This window comes from Lynx canadensis, chromosome C2, assembly GCF_007474595.2.
Source record: "Lynx canadensis isolate LIC74 chromosome C2, mLynCan4.pri.v2, whole genome shotgun sequence".
Lineage (NCBI taxonomy): Eukaryota > Metazoa > Chordata > Mammalia > Carnivora > Felidae > Lynx > Lynx canadensis.
The window spans coordinates 4,988,899-5,005,636 of record NC_044311.2 but is presented as its reverse complement, the minus strand read 5'-3'; the positions used below and the strand labels follow the sequence as shown (position 1 = coordinate 5,005,636).

Sequence of the window (16,738 nt, the reverse complement as noted above, 5' to 3'; positions counted from 1 at the left end):
TGCATGCGATAAGATTTCTAAAAAGGCTTCTGATGGGGTGCTTCTCCGTTCCCCGGGGGATGTAACCATGCCTTCCCCGGCACAGAGCACACCCCCCTGTTACCACGGACAACTCAAGCCCAACAAACGTCTCATTCTAAATGAGAGGAAATGCTTTAATTAAAGCAGAGGAAAGACAGGGATCACTTCAAGTCTTCAGTTCGCCTGTAGTCCTGGCTCCTCATGTGGGGTTTCCTTCGGGGTGACTGGCTGAAGGCTGCTGCAGAGCAATGGTGTTTGATACGGGCGACCGTGGAGAGCTCCCCTCTCCATCCCTGGCCTCTTCTTCTACCCCAGTTTGTGTTTCTGGCAGACACTCTCTTTGAGCATGTGTGTGGGGGGGTGGGGAGTTCTTGTTGCCCTCGCTTGCGAGTCTTCGGTCTGGAGGATTTGTTGTGACCTGTTCAACTGTCGGTGCCAGGGCCATCTTCTGAAACGGGAAAGGGACCAAGAATGGTTACACCAAACCCTTCTCTTCTAGGATCTGGCCTCAACTGGGGGGAGCAACAGTCATTCTCCCAGTCACCCCCACACTGTCCTCCTGTGGGGACTTGGAAGGGTGCCTGCCGTTTACTCTGCCCCCGAGGGGACCCCTTTCCTTCACACTGGCCTGTGAAGAGGACGCGAGGGACTTTGGAAACCACAGCTTTTATGGGTTAATCACTTAGAGAACAGGCCCACCTTTGGCCTTCCCAATTCTCAATCCCAGTGGAAGGAGCTGGAAGAGTTAAATCCTGCTTCTTTGATGCTCAGAGGTGCTGGAGGCCTGGATTCTTGCCACAAAGACACGTGCTCACCTCCTCAAAGGCCCTGTCTTGAAAGTAAAGTGTGTTTATTCCTGGAGGCAGGTTAGTCACGTGCCCGATGAGTGGCTTTGCTCCTCATTCAGCGGTTTTAAAATACGCTGGTGCGGGGCGCCTGGGTGGCGCAGTCGGTTAAGCGTCCGACTTCAGCCAGGTCACGATCTCGCGGTCCGTGAGTTCGAGCCCCGAGTCGGGCTCTGGGCTGATGGCTCGGAGGCCTGTTTCCGATTCTGTGTCTCCCTCTCTCTCTGCCCCTCCCCCTGTTCATGCTCTGTCTCTCTCTGTCCCAAAAATAAATAAATGTTGAAAAAAAAAATTAAAAAAAAAAAAATACGCTGGTGCTTCACAAGCCCTTCTAAGGTCAGCCGGTCTGCTCCTCGCGCTGTCCCCCAGGAGAGCCTCAGCAAATGTCAGAACACTTGTGTCTTTGCCTGCCTTCGTTGGCACACAATTCAGCGACCGTGAGCGGCTCTGTAAGGCCCATAGTCATAAGTACGTCCGGAAGGCTTTTTTTTTTTTTTTTTTTTTTTAACTTCCAACCACTCAAATGATTACATGGTTCACATCTTGTTCAGAGCGTGGTGATTCACCTCGCAATTGGTTAGTAGCGTGACCATTTTTACGTAGTAGGCAGTGTATAAAGCATTTACCCTAATACTTCTATAGCGTAAGTCCTGGAGTGACTTGAGGGACGTCATGAACCGTATTCTGCTTCATGTTTTCATGGTTCTTGAGAAGGTAGCACCATGTTATTATTGATTGATTGATTGATTGATTGATTGTCATTCAAAGGATGAATTTTTATTTTATTATTATTATTATTATTTAATATGAAATTTATTGTCAAATTGGTTTCCATACAACACCCGTGCTTCTCCCAACAGGTGCCCTCCTCCGTGCCCCTCACCTATCCTCCCCTCCCCTCCCACCCCCCATCCACCCTCAGTTTATTCTCAGTTTTCAGAGTCTCTTATGATTTGCCTCCTTCCCTCTCTAACTTTTTTTTTTTCCTTCCCCCTCCCTCTGGTCTTCTGTTAAGTTTCTCAGGAGCCACATAAGAGTGAAAACATGTGTTATCTGTCTTTTTCTGTATTTCACTTAGCACAACACTCTCCAGTTCCATCCACGTTGGGTAGCACCATTTTATAAATGGAAAAGGTAAAAGCTAGGGACAGTTAACTAGCCACTTTCCCAAGACGCAGTAAAGTCTGAAATCTGAAATTTCATGGGAATTCTGCCCTCTAAGTCTGGCATGTATTCTGGGCACTTTAGCTTTGCCACGGTCTGCCAGCCGTGAAGGCCAAATCCAGCCTGCTGTCTACTTTTGTATCACCTGTGGCCTAACAGTGGTTTTTACATTTTTAAATGGTTAGAAAGAAAATCCAAGGAAAATAATATGACATGACACATGGAAATCACATTCAATTCAGTTTTAGTGTTGGAAAACAATGTTTTATTGGAACACACCATGCCCATACATCTACATAATTGACTCTGGCTGGTTTTGCATCATAAGGCAGAGTTGAGTAGTGGTGACAGAGGCCACATGGCCCGCAAAACCTAAAATATTTATCACCTGACCGTTTAGAGAAAAAACTTGCCAACTTCTGGTCTACGTAGTCACTTTGTGTATGAGTTTGGATAAAGGGACGCGTGGCTAAAATATCAACTCCTTGCCAAGCATCGTATTATTAGACACTTGACATTGATGATCTCCTTTTATTTCCCCCCCAAACTGGGGTAGTTCTATCACCCCCATTTTTCAGAGCAGGAGTAGGAGACTAGCGGAAACAAATAAACAATTTGTCTGAGGTCACATAGCTGAGAAGAGAAAGAACTGACATATAAATATGTTCTTTCTGACATCATTCTACTGTGTCCACAGTTCCTGAATGTTGTTCCATCTTTGCTTGAATAGTTTAGTTAGAAATGTTGTCATAGATGTCTTAACAGCTGACACTAAGTGGCATCTCTAACACGTTTGTGAAAAAGGGGTGAAGGACCTGGATTCCTCCCTCCATACTGCTTGCTGAAATTAGTGACACAAGAAACTTCCTGGGTGCTTAGCATTCCTTCTGGAGTGGGCACGTGTGCCTGGCTTCTCAGCTGTCTTGGCCAGTGTCCGGGGAGTTTCCATGGGGCTTCCTCCCCCGTTCCCTGCCTGTGCACCTGAGGTCCCCCCAACTGAGGCCATAGGATGGCCGCCTCCTTACAGCTGGGGCTGAGGGCCCCAGGCCAGGAAAAGGGGGCTTAATTCACCATGAAGCTGTGTGTACAGTTCAAAAGCATATCTCTTGGTCTCTAATTTGTCCTTGTTGTTCGGCTTACAAGGAATGGAAGATCATTTCCTCCATTTACACCTTCATCATCTGACTCTCAGACAGGAAAACCGGCCACTGATTGAAGTGCCCCGGAGAAACCCAGCTCCTCTCAGGGTCGGTCTGTTGTGATGAATCCAGACATGTACAAGGTGATTTTCTGCCATTTGTCCACACGCTGGTTTGGTGGGGAGGCAGTAAACAAGGTTTGGATGAGAAGATGAGGTTGAAAACAGAGTCTGGTACTTGACTGGTTTTTTTTGTACGTCAGCAATGGCGAGTGGAGGATGGGAGTGGGCATGGCAGGGATCTCAGTGTTGGCAAACTCTTTTCTCAGCAGAGAGTGGGGCTTGATGGGTGGGCACTGTCTTGAACGTGGAAGGGGGGAGGCTTGTTCTTTCTATCCATCTCTGGAACTCAGCTCTCTTTGGAAATTTTGATGTTGCCGACAGGGAACTCAGACGTGAAATGCAGGGCAATAGTTAATAGAGACTTGTATACCAGCCTTAACTGTTGTGGGGAGGAAAATTTTCTCTACATTCAGGATTCTTCTATCTTCTAGTTGGTCTAAAAATTAAAACGACACGAGACAGATTAACAGAAGACAACAAAACTTAATTATGTATGTACAGCAAATCGACATAGACCTGAGATTCCAAAACAAACAAAATAAGGTGTATATGTCACCCTGAACCAGGGTAGGAAGGGGGTAGGGCTTTAGGGCTTCAAAGGGAAAGAAAGTAATCACAAGAAGATGAAAAAGATAAACGTTTGGTAAGCAAATGTTTGCTGGGTCATCCAGAAACAATGGGACACAGAAAGGAATTTACACAGTTTGCTATCATTGTTCCTGTTTACCACCCCTAGTTCATATTATACTGTACTTGTCTGTGGTGATGGGCCCCTTCCTGGAGCAGGTCCTCTGTCTACATTCTTTTAGGCAGTCAGGGAGAAGGTCAAAGTTTCTTCCTGAGCCTTTCGTTTCTTAAAAATAATTGGCCCAGGGTGCCTGGATGGCTCAGTCATTAAGCATCTGACTTCAGCTCAGGTCATGATCTCACAGTTTGTGAGTTCGAGTCCAATGTCGGGTGAGCACGAGCCCTGCTTTGGGTGAGTCCTGCTTCTCTCTCTTTCTTTCCCTCCCTCTCTCTCTGCCTCTCGCTCACTATGCCCTCTCTCTTGTCTCTCTCTCAAAAGAATAATAATAATCCACATGCCAAAGAGATGGTAATCCACATTCTGGGTGGCAGATTTTGCACACGTATACTGTTAAGGGACCTGGCTTCCCCTTCCCTACACCCCAGCTACCTCACTGAGAAAGAGGCTAAACCTGAACAGTTCTGCAGAGTTTTTGACTGGGGGAGGTTCATGGGGCCTCAAGAGAGTAAGGGCAACATCACAGAAAATTGAACCAGCAAAACCAAAAATTTTTGGGAGAAACTCCTGCCCTAGTTTAACATCTCATACCAAGTGCAAAACAAACAAACAGAGTAGCAGTCATCAGGCACTGCAGAATTAGAGTTAGATCACTGCCAAGCTATGCAAACCTCTCGGTAGCTACAAATCGGCTCTTGTCTTGAAATGTGCATTATTTAATTAGTAGGCCTTCTCCATGCTCAAATCATAATACCCTTATATCTGTAGCCCTCAAGCGTGGCACAGGTCAGAGTAATTTTGTACTAATGATAGTGGTCATAGACGTGTATGAGTGGCTTAATTTTTAAAAGTAAGTTACAGTAATTGTGTAAGAGTAACCATTGGGAAAACTTGAATGAAAGGTGCATGGGACTTCTCTACACTGTCTTTGGAACTTCCTATGCACCTGTAATATTTCAAAATATAAAATTACGTTAGATCCAAGGGCAGTCCCGTGCTAGTGTTGTGCTCCCTTGTTAGAGCTCTGCTACCTGTGCTGTGCCCACAGTTGGTTCCTCGTGTCCCGCCCATGCCTGGGCTATACTTACGTTGGCTTTTTGTGTTTCACCCCGCATGAGTAAGCCCATCGAAGTGTATTGCGTTGAAGGTTTAAACAAGAGGCTGTCTGTCTTTGTCCTCGATTTAGCTCCCTCAACGGAGAGCTGAAGCAGCTATATACTGCTATCACACGGGCCCGGGTCAACCTCTGGATCTTTGATGAAACCCAGAGAAGCGGGCTCCTGCTTTCAAATATTTCATGAGAAGAAATTTTGTCCAGGTTGTGAAAGACAGATGAAAATAAAGGTGAGATCTCCTTAAACTATTCTGGCTGTTGGATACAAAACCGGTTACCCCTGACTTCTTCTTACGATACCTATGAAACCTATACAGGGTATAGGTTTTTGAGAGCGTGCTTTCTTTCCTTTGCACATTCTTCTGAGAAATGAGCGTTCATATTTACCGCTAAGGTATGTGGGGAAGTGTGGTTGTAATGGGATGGGGGGAGGTTAAACTCCTTCAGGGAAGATCTTTTATTGGTCCTTTGAAAGTGAAGGTCATGGAGGGCACCTGGCTGGCTCAGTCAGTAGAGCATCTGACTCTTGATCTCAGGGTCGTGAGTTCAAGCCCCATGTTGGGTGTGGAGTCTACTTAAAAAAAAAGCAAAAGTGAGGGTCATGGGCGAGGGTGAGAAGAAATAGCTTTGTTGGGGGAACACAAATTGCTATGGTCTTTGGACAGCTGATTGGCGATATCCATCAAAATAAAGAATGTGCAGCTTTAAAAGTGACTCAGCAGTTCTTGTTCTAGGAGACTATTCTAGAACATTCTTGTATAAAACCTCAAAAATTTATGCACAAGAGTGTTCATCACAGCACCATTTGTAATTATCAGAATCTAAAACAACCTAAGTGTCAAGTGTCCACCAACGAGGAACTGTTTATGGCGGCTCCTCTGGTCCTGTGACACGTGAGTGTGGGTTGTTGATAGATATGGATACCTTTTACTTTTCCCTTCTGTGCTGTTTGCGTGTTGAGAAGCCAAACCAATATTGTGTGTTGTTGTGATAACTTACAGAGACTAGCTAATTAAAAACCGGAAATGGAGGTCTCCTGGTAGGAGAACTAACAGAGAAACAATCAGCCCTTCATAAAGGAGAAAATTGCTGTCTTTCTTGTGGGTTAGCTGTTGAGTTGGCTCCTCTAGGCCACAGTTAATTTCTCCAAGGATGGGGGGAGGCGCAGGGCTCGGCCACGGTGCAGAGGTCTGCTGATTTCCTGAGCATTTTCCAGCCAGTTTTATGGAGACTATTTCTGGTTACAGCCAATGGCTCAGCTGGGGACCAGGGTGAGACGTTCTATTCCTGGGCCCCGGCGGTTAGGTGTAACAGGGGAAGTTGAAGTCTTGGAGTTAAAAAACCCTAGCTTCTCATTAGAACTTTCTACCTATGCGGCCACGTGACCTTGTTCAGGCACACTGTCTCACCCCAGGTTTTCACTTCTTCAACGAAAAGGGAGCGAGTGGGCTGGCCTCCCATGGTTGTTCTCGGCCTTTCCTGCAGCGCAAACTCCTTTTGGTCTCAAAATAGATTCTGGCACCTGTTATGAGAGATCATCAGGAGAGGCAATTTTCCTTAATTTAAACATTCAGAGTGAAACCAGATCACAATTTATTTTCCGTCCTGGTGCATGAGAATACAAGAAAAGGGCAGTCTTTGCTGTGTTGCAAGTTGCACATGGGAAAGTCTGTGAGAACATCTGTTCCCACTGTGCAGGGGAGCTTGGGCTGAGCGCAGTGACTGTGTTTTTTGGGTTTCTTCAATCATGGGCCGGCAGAGTTCGTTGCCCTGTGCCGAGCTACTGTGGAGCTCTGCTGTGAGGGTAAAATGTCCCCGGGTGCTGACAGCACTCGGGGAGTCAGGACAAGACGCTGCGAAGTTGTCTTTGCCCTCGCTGCTGCAGGGCATGGCAGAGGGCTGGCGGGAAGGATTTTGCACCTTTATTTTTTTTTTTTTATTTTTTAAAAAAAATTTTTTTTTTTAACGTTTATTTATTTTTGGGACAGAGAGAGACAGAGCATGAACGGGGGAGGGGCAGAGAGAGAGGGGAGACACAGAATGGGAAACAGGCTCCAGGCTCTGAGCCATCAGCCCAGAGCCCGACGCGGGGCTCGAACTCACGGACCGCGAGATCGTGACCTGGCTGAAGTCGGACGCTTAACCGACTGCGCCACCCAGGCGCCCCGGATTTTGCACCTTTTAAAGGAAGCTGGCAGGTCCGCCTTGCTGCCCCCCCCGTTGATATCCACGGGCCCGGGCATCCCGGACCCCTCTAGCCCAGATTGGCCTCTCAGCCTGGTGCTGGTAGTCAGTCTTTCATGTCCTTCTTGCGGCTGTGGCTCAGAACCAGCAGAGAGGGTTGCCCGCTGCTGGTGACGCTCCGGGGCTGCAGGAGGGGTGTGATCTAGTCTCCAGCAGGCTAATGCGACGACAGAAAGGCCCGACAGCAGGTGGCTGCGATAGTCTGCGTCCACCAATGGCATGCGACACGCTGCTCACCATGAGGGCAAAGTCTGGGCATTTGAAAACACCTTTTGTAAAGCACTCTTACCTTGTTCCTTGCTGAAGCCCCTGTGTGGGAGTTTGCTAAGAGCTACGTGGCTCCTCTTTTAAGGAGGAATAGACTTCGCTTTAAAAAAAGACTTTTTTTTTTTAATGTTCATTTATTTTTGAGAGAGAGAGAGAGAGAGAGAGAGAGAGAAACAGAGTGAGAGCAGGGGAGGGGCAGAGAGAGAGGGAGACACAGAATCCGGAACGGGCTCCAGGCTCTGAGCTGTCAGCACGGAACCTGACACAGGGCTCGAACTCACGAACCACGCAATCATGACCTGAGCTGCATTTGGATGCTTAACCGACTGAGCCACCAGGCGCCCCAGAATTTGCTGTCTTCCAATCTATAGCCATAGGGGAGGAAGGTAGACTGAAGTTCAAAAACTGAACAACATCCTTTCTCACCCCTACTTCCCCCTTCCAAAACCCGCAACAACCTGGCTTGGTAAGCTAACATCGATCTTTTTTTTTTTTTTTTTTAATGTTTATTTATTTAGAGAGAGAGAGGGAGCACGAGAGGGGGAGGGGCAGAGAGAGAAAGAGAATCCCAGGCAGACTCTGTGGTGTCAGCGTAGAGCCCAATGAGGGGCTCGATCCTATGAACCACAAGATCATGACCTGAGCTGAAATCAAGAGTTGGATGCTTAACCGATTGAGCCTCCCACGTGCCCTAAGCTATGTATTAAAACGAATACTAGAAAGACAGCACAGGTGTATTTGTCTGCCAGGGCTGCCGTAATAAAATACCACAAACCTGATCGTCTACGTTCTGGAATGGTACAGTATTGGTCTCCAGCACTGGACGTGAGAAGTCCAAGACCACAGTGTCAGCACCTTGATCAGACCTCTTCTGAGGCCTCTCTCCTTGGCTTGTCGATGGTTTTCCCTCCGTGTGAGCCCCTCTTTCTCTGTGTTAATCTCCCTTCTAATAAGGATGTAGATCGGATTAGGGTCCACCCTAACAGCCTCCTTTTAACTTACTAACTTCTTGCAAGGCCCTGCCTCCGAGTATAATCGCATTCGGAGGCCCTGGGGGCTAGGGCTGCAACATACACATTTTTGGGGGGACGGAGGGGGGCACACCTCAGCCCATAAGAGCACATTTAAGGGAACGAATGCCCAGAGAAGCAAACCCACTTTTCTTTTTCATTTCAGACTTTGATGACAGCATGTTTGTTAAGACCTCAACACCTGAGGAATGGATCGCGCAGGGAGAATATTATGCTAAACACCAGTGCTGGAAGGTAAGTGCTGGACCAGGAGCCCGGGGGTGACGTCTTTGTGACCGGGGACCTCATCGGGCCCCACAGGCGGGTTTCCCGCTCTCCAGCTTATCACCAGGATAGGGCAAAGGTTATGGCTGTGGTGCTACTTCTTCCGAGACATCAGGTCGCCCCGCGATGAAGTGAGCTTCCTGTCCTGCTCCTTCCCCGGGGCGAGGGTGACATCCCTTCCCTGTGGCCAAGTGCCAGCATGTACCGATAGGAAGAGGGAGTGTCGTGGCTTCTGCCCCACCCACAGACCCTTCTGTTAACTTTCTTTTCCTCCTGTGCTCTTCGTCTCCACTTTTTTTGCTGTCACCCCACCGCGTTTTAAAATAGTAGCAGATCGGGGCGCCTGGGTGGCGCGGTCGGTTAAGCGTCCGACTTCAGCCAGGTCACGATCTCGCGGTCCGTGAGTTCGAGCCCCGCGTCGGGCTCTGGGCTGGTGGCTCAGAGCCTGGAGCCTGTTTCCGATTCTGTGTCTCCTCTCTCTCTGCCCCTCCCCCGTTCATGCTCTGTCTCTCTCTGTCCCAAAAATAAATAAACGTTGGAAAAAAAAAATTAAAACAAAAATAAAATGGTAGCAGATTGGGGGCGCCTGGTGGCTCAGTCGGTGGAGCGGCCGATCTTGATTTTCAGCGCCGGTCATGATCTCATGAGCCAGTGAGATGGTGAACCACGCTGACGGGGCAGAGCCTGCTTGGGTTTCTCTCTCTGCGCCCCTCCCCGTGTCTCTTTCTCCCAAAGGAAATAGTAAATAAACGTTAAAGGAAGTAAAACAGTAACAGGTTGGTCACTTGTCTCTCAAACTGATCCGGCACAGACCTGACTGCCAGTCTGGGGCTAGTGAGAATGGGTTAAGCTTTATCACCAGACTGAGTTGACCAATTCTGGGCCACGAGCCGCGTTGCCAAGCGTGAGCAGCCTTCCTCCGGGCCATGTCATCGCTGCCGGTCCTTTTGAAATACTGAAGCCAGCGTGAGAAGCCCCATCCCTCTCCCACGGGCAGCATCCCTACACCTGACACGGTCTCAGGTGAGGCCCCAGGGCCCGTGTGTTTCCCGTGATGCGGCGGTAACGATGTCTCCACCTACAAGGCACAGACACCTTCGGCCCAACAAGCTCATCTTGGGCCCCATCTCATTCCGTGTCTTCCCTGTGTCATCTGCAGCTTGTCAGGTGACATGATGACTGCAGCAGGTGGCTAAGCAACCCATCCTCCCCAGCAGCAACCCAAGCAGGGCTGAGGGCAGGCACTTTTCTTCTCAGGGGTCTCTTTCTTTATCAGGAAGTCCCCCGTGGACTTCTTCTGACATCTCACTGCTCGGTGCTAGGTCACGTGCCCACGCCTGGTGCAAGGGAGTCTGGGAGGGCAGTCCCATCCTGCGGTCTCAGCCCTTCATGGAAGGCAGGCTCTGCCGTGACGCACGGGAGGGAGCGGGGAGTGCTGTGGGCAGCTAACCCGCAGCCGAGTTCGGCTGTAGCTCCTGCAAGTCTCAGCCAGGCCACCCACGTCTGAACTCAGCAGCCAGTCGGCAAGCAGGTCGGCTTCTGGGGGTTAGTTGGCATTTGGCTCGGATGATGGGGGTGAATGGGGACACGGGCCCCTCATCCTCCAGCAGATGAGCCTGGGCTGAGCAGCATTCAGAGTTGAGAGGGAGGCAAACCATAAGAGACCCTTAAATACAGAGAACAAACTGAGGGTTGATGTGGGGGGGGGGGGGGGAAGAGGGGAAAACGGGTGATGGGCATTGAGGAGGGCACCTGTGGGGAGGAGCACTGGGTGTTGTGTGCAAGCGATGAATCACGGGAATCTACGTATGTAACGCTGTACGTTAGCCAACTTGACAATAAATTACATTAAAAACAGAACGAAACACAGAGAAGCCCATGAGGCCCCCTGAAGCCTGGCCTTGGAGCTGGCCCTGTGTTACTTGGCTGTGTGTGTTGGCCAGAGTAGGTCACAGCCCAGATCTGAAGGGGGAGACATAGGCAGCAGTCTCGGGAAAAGCTGCAGAATTATACTGTGAAGGGGTGTGGACCGCTACCGGGAGCACTGAAGGACTGTCGCCACCTTGCGATCAGTCCTAAGGGGTGAATATGTAGGATTTAGCTGCTAGAAGTGGCAGAGCTCTGAAACTTTACTCACTGCCCATCTTTGTTACAACTTAGATGCTGTTATAAAACCAAGACTCTCTTTGGGGGGAGCAGCAGAGAGGGAAGAGAGGGGAGATATGGGCAGCAGGTATGGATATGAACTTGGAAAACTAGACGATCTTCCCTTCACTCCCTTCAGAACAGTGTTGGTGTAACCTATACATGTCGCCCATGCATTTCCAAGTCTTTAGCCCTTTTTAAATTATTGTTGTTATTATTAATGTTTATTTTATTTTTGAGAGAGAGAGAAAGAGAGCAAGCAGGAGAGGGGCAGAGAGAGAGGGAGACACAGGATCCAAAGCAGGCTCCAGGCTCCGAGCCGTCAGCCCAGAGCCCGACGCGGGGCTCGAACTCACGAACCAGGAGATCGTGACCTGAGCCGAAGTCGGAGCTTAACCGACGGAGCCACCCAGGGGCCCCTCCAGTTCTTTAGCCCTTTAAAAAGACCTTTTGAACGTTCGAATCTAAAATCTTTTTATGGGAGCTGGCCCCGATGAGAATGCTATAAAAAGCTTTCTCCTCACCTGATTTTGTTTCGGCTCCGCTAAAGGGCTTCAGGACCCAGGTTGTTTATTGAGTTTTTGGCTGCATGTCAGTGAATGTTCCAGAACCACCATATAAATGGCAACCACTAGAGGTTCACTCACTCGATAAGTTCCTGTTGAGCTACTGGCCAAACATTGCGTTTAGGCTGCAGGGATACGATGGTGAGCAGGACACACACGGAAGGGCGCACGGCTCCTCCTGCTGCAGGTGTCACAGATGAGAGATGAGCTGCCCTTAGAACCAGCTGTTCTGGACAGGTTGGCCAGGAAGGACGCTCCAAGTGGGAGCCTTGAGCTGAGTCCTCTGGGCAGAATGAAGTTAACTGGGCAGAGAAGGAACGGGAGAGCGTTTCAGTTAGAAGGAGCAGCGTGTGCAAAGGCCGGGTGGTTGCCAGGAGGGTGGCACAGGCCATTGGAATGCAAGGAGGCCCATGAGGCTGGCGAGGCTGAAGCAAAGAGCCTGAGGGAACAAGATGTTGTCCCATCTACTTAATCCTTCCCTCGCCCACGCTGAGACATAATCTTTACCTGCTGGACCAAACGTGACTTTTGGCCCTGTAGCCTGTGCGCTGAGACGTGGCGTCAGCACTCCTGTTTTAGAAAAGCAGCTTTCTGCAGGCCGGGATGGGGGTCCAGGCCACTCTCCTGTGATGCTTTTATGCCCACCTTCTACGTGCTCAACACAGAGGCGCATGACCCAGGGGTCTGGCCAGTTATCTTCAGAAGATCCCCGTCTCTATCCCCATCCCTACCCCCCCTTTCTGTGTTCGCGGCTCTTCCACCACACTCCCAGTTAGCTATTGTGGTTCCGGACTAGAAAAAACCTGTGTGGGTGCCTTTGGGCCAACGCTCCGTGTCTCTGACCTGAGGTTGCTAGTGCATACGACGAGAAGGATGAAGCTTCTCACACGTGGCTTTGGAAGGTTAAGTGAGGGTGTTACTTACGGCGGCCTGTAAAACTAGGTCCTGAATCCCTTTTCTATGGATTCTGGGCACTTCCAAAAGGAAACCTTTGAATGGGAAGGGTTCGCCGGGTAACGTTACTGGGCTATGTCCCGTGAGGTCGTTTTCTTTAGCTCATCGGCACGTTCCGGCTCCTCCCCTCAGGCTGGCCGGGGTGAGACTCACTCCCTTGTCGGTGCACACACGGGCGTGTGCGTGTGTGTGTGCGCCGCGCGCGTGTGTGCGTTTAACCCTCGTTCCGTACGTCACCTCCAGTTCCTTGTTGGGAATCAAAGCCTTCTGCCCGTTCCAGGTGGCAGCCAAGTGTTACCAAAAAGGAGGTGCGTTGAGAAGGAGAAGCTGGCCCTGGCCCACAACACCGCCCTGAACATGAAATCCAAGAAAGTCAGCCCCAAGTAAGAGTCCCGGGGGGTCATCTCGGGGCTGCTCTGGTGAGAGCCGCGGGTGAAACCTAGCGGGGGCTCCGTCGCCGGTCCGCGGACACTCTGTTTTGTCTCCTCCTCCAGGGAGAAGCAGGTGGAGTTCTTGGGACTGGCCAAGACCTATCTGGAGTGCACGAGCCAAAGCTGTCCCTCAAGTGCCTGAGCTGCGCCAGGAGTTCCAGCTGTCCGCCCAGCTGTGCGAGAGGCTGGGGAAGGTGAGGCCCAGCCTGCGCTGTCGCTGGGAGAAACGGGCCGCCCTGGAGCCCACTCCCTCAGCCCCCGCTTGCGTCAGGGAGGGGCCCCGGGCCTCCAAAGAGGGACAGGGCAGCCCGAGGACTGCAGGGCAGTCGTTCTCTCCACGCGCCCGAGCGTTTCCACGGCTCCAAAGATGTGTGTGCGTGTCCACGTCTGTGTGAAGGTTTGCGATCCGGCGTCAGTCACGAGAGGGCCGAGGGTTCAAATCAAAGGCCGATGGGCTTTGGCATAGTCCTGCCTTCCTGTCCTCCCTGTCCAGGCCGGAGTCTGCCTGCGGCGATGGCCCGGCACGACATGGCGGTTTTCCCGTGTTCTCGGTCACTGCTCTAGTGCCAACCAATCTGGCGGGCCGCTAGCCACAGGTGGCTATTTAATTTATAATTCAAGTTAACTAAATGTCAAAAATAAGAAATCAGTTCCTCGGTCCCACTAGCCACGTTTCAATGTGCGCATTGCTACGAGAACACTTCCATCATCGCGGAAAGCTCTGTTGGGCAGAGCTAATGGTCTAGAGCATAGCTACTCACTGCGCGGTCAGCAGGCTGGCGGGCGGGCCACGCAATTTCACGTGTCTGCACCAAGATTAACACCGAAGGTGAACGTGACCAGTGAGAGGGCAGTGTTAGGGCAGTTCGGCACTGCCGTGACATCCAAGTGGTGATGATTGTTTTGGCGATTCCTTTTTCTCCTCGAGACAGAATTGGCGTGGAAAACTGTATCAGTTGTAGATGCACGACGTCATGATTCGATACATGTGCGTGCTGCGAGGCGATGCCCACAGTAGGTTGAGTTAACATCCATCACCGTACAAAGAGTGTTTTCCCTCGCAATGAAACCTTTTAAGATCTGTTCTCGTAGCAGCTTTCAAGGGTGCGGTACGGCATTATCCGTACTCACACGGTTCACGTTCAGTGTATCCCTTGTGAGGGATGGGAGGTGTAGAGCGAGGTGGTTCGAGAAAGCTTTGCTCTAGAATGCCCAGCTCGGGCTGCGGTATTCCCCCATGTAAAAGGCTTTCCAGCAGGAAAGTGGGTTTCCACGCCTCTCGTCTCCCCGTGAAACCTAGTAGCTCCTGGATGTGCAGAGCATCCCGGGCGTTGGGTGGGGCGGGAGCGGCACCTGCTGGGGACTTTGAAGTGTGACCCCCAAGTCAGTGTAAAGAACATGAGGCCCTCACGGTGCTGCCTGCCCGGCCCCACATTGATTAGGGTGTGGGAGACGGGGATGGGATAGGGATTCCCTTCTGGGTGGGAGTTTGGGTCCTAAGATTCCGGGAACTGGCGTAGCTTCTAACCTGTCCACGTTCCTTAGCTACCAAATCCTCAATGTCCTGTGTCGCCACCTTGGACCTACTCGCTGACAACTACAGGGAACAGCCTCAGCCTTTGCTTCCCGTTTTTGCCCAGCGGTGCCCGCCTTGACTGAGTCGGAGACCTCTTCCTTATGGACTCACTTTGCCCACCGCCCCACCCCCACCCCCAGCCTGGAGAGCTCTTCCTCTGAGAGTAGGGGGCTCAGGGGCCAGGAGGCCATAAGTACAGCCTGTGCTCCCTCCTCCGGGACTTCGGCACCTTCAGCGTGTGGAGGCCACCCTGCTCCCCTTCCGCGGGTTTGGCCACCGGTGGCAGCCTCGTCTGCTTCCTCTCCCCAGTACATTCCAGCAGCTCCAAGTCCCAGCCAGGGAAGGGTCTGGTCCCAGCCCCCTCCCTGGAAGGGTGTGCAGCCCTCAGCCAGCCTCAGACCTCACGTGGTCATCCTGCTACACTAACCGCACGATTTCACGTTGACCAGCTAGGCAGCAGCCTCGTCAGTATCCTTAGACCACATTGCCCCCTGTTCCCAGCCCCTAAATGTGTGTCGCCCCTGCCAAGAAGTGTTTTTGAGGGGACCCTGGGATGCAAGACCGTTTGCAGGGATTCCTCTGCCTCATCCGTTTCTTGCCTCTTTCCTGAGAGCGACATGGGCTCCCTCGGAAACCTCTCAACGCCCCTGCTCTGGACGGCGGGTGGGAGCCCTCCGCTCAGGGAGCAGAGCTGGTGGAGGAGGGGAGCTGCTGCGTAGAACCAGCCCTCTGCTCTCTCTTCCGGTTGGGCACACGCTTGGCACCTGGCAGGGCCTGCCTTCACACTGGGGGGTTTTCCTTCAGAGTAATCAGCACTGTCAGGGAAGAAGAGGTGGGGTGGTAGGTAATCGGTTTATGGGGTTTTATTCATGTGGCCGAGATGGGTCTAGATGCTCCGGCTCTATGAGGTCTCGGGACTTAGAAGAACCCTCACACCTGAATCTTTCCTTGTTTTTTATGTTTAGTAATTTCCTGAGAGAGAGAGACAGAGTGCAGGTAGGGGAGGGGCAGAGAGAGAGGGGGGAGACACAGAATCGGAGGCAGGCTTCAGGCTCCGAGCTGTCAGCACAGAGCCCGATGCAGAACCCACAAACCGTGAGATCATGACCTGAGCCAAGGTTGGATGCTTCACTGACTGAGCCATCCAGGAGCCCCTCATACCTGAATCTTCTTTGAATTTTGGCACTTGGTGTAGATGGTCTAGATAAATAAAAGCCAACTAACATTTCCTGGAGGGACTGGAATATATTTTGTTCTTATTTCATTTTGGTTTTGTTTTCTCTTTGGACCTCAGGAGCAGTAAGTAGAATTATGAAATGAACTATTCAACAAACAGATGGGCCGGGCTGTGTGCCGGGCACTGTGGGTGCTCGGTGGCCGGTAGGCGACAATACAGGGGCCTCTGCCTTGACATAGCTTCCGTTCCTAGTGTGGGAGAGGGACGGCGGACAAGCCAGTAGCATAGAAGATGCCAGTGGTGATGAGGCTGGGTGAGGGGAGAGGGGTGTCAGGTGTTGCTGTTTTTTGGGCAGGGGCGGGCAGGGAGCTGTCTTGTGAGCAGAGACGGTGGCGAACGCCTGGAGGGCATCGTGGGCCAAGCGTCCTTGCAGGCAACAGCCCCGAGGTGTGAGCGTGTGGGCGAGCTTGAAGAACAGCAAGCAAGCTGGTTGGGCCAGCGCAGAGTGAGTGGGTAGAAGTGGTAAAATGAGCAAGAGAGGGCGGCAGGAGCAAGTCACGTAGGGCCTCCAAGTCCGTGGTAGGGACTGGATTTTGTTGACGGTGTGACAGGGAGCCAGTGGAAGGTTCTGATGGCAGGAGCCACATGGAGCTCGTTGTTTGGAGGCTCTGCGGGGGGTCTGTAGGCAACAAGAGTAGAAGCAGACGGGCCAGTGGATGTGATTTGGTTGCCATGATGGTGGTGGGGTGCGGGAAGGGGAATTGCGGAAACGTTGGCGAGAGCCAAGCACAAAGGATTAACCAAAGGGCCTGGATGGAAGTGTGGGGGAAGAGCGGATCTAATCTTCTGTTCGCGCAAACCCACTGTGGTTTTTGTTTGTTCATCCCTTCCTCTTCATGGCCAGTCTCCGGTCCCATTCTCTCGTCACTGGCA

The 16,738-nt window shown here is 51.3% G+C and overlaps 1 protein-coding gene across 1 annotated transcript in view; it reads left to right on the top strand.

Annotated features, from left to right (window-relative positions):
* Positions 1 to 16,738, top strand: part of TRANK1 (tetratricopeptide repeat and ankyrin repeat containing 1) — a 79,499-nt gene that overhangs the window by 51,971 nt on the left and 10,790 nt on the right. Inside the window, 13 exon segments of the mRNA XM_032594639.1 lie at positions 3,164 to 3,194; positions 3,196 to 3,219; positions 3,221 to 3,251; positions 3,254 to 3,329; positions 5,223 to 5,299; positions 5,302 to 5,360; positions 5,362 to 5,380; positions 8,838 to 8,926; positions 12,902 to 12,932; positions 12,935 to 13,004; positions 13,116 to 13,162; positions 13,165 to 13,200; positions 13,203 to 13,265. Coding sequence (XP_032450530.1) covers positions 3,164 to 3,194; positions 3,196 to 3,219; positions 3,221 to 3,251; positions 3,254 to 3,329; positions 5,223 to 5,299; positions 5,302 to 5,360; positions 5,362 to 5,380; positions 8,838 to 8,926; positions 12,902 to 12,932; positions 12,935 to 13,004; positions 13,116 to 13,162; positions 13,165 to 13,200; positions 13,203 to 13,265 — 653 coding nt within the window.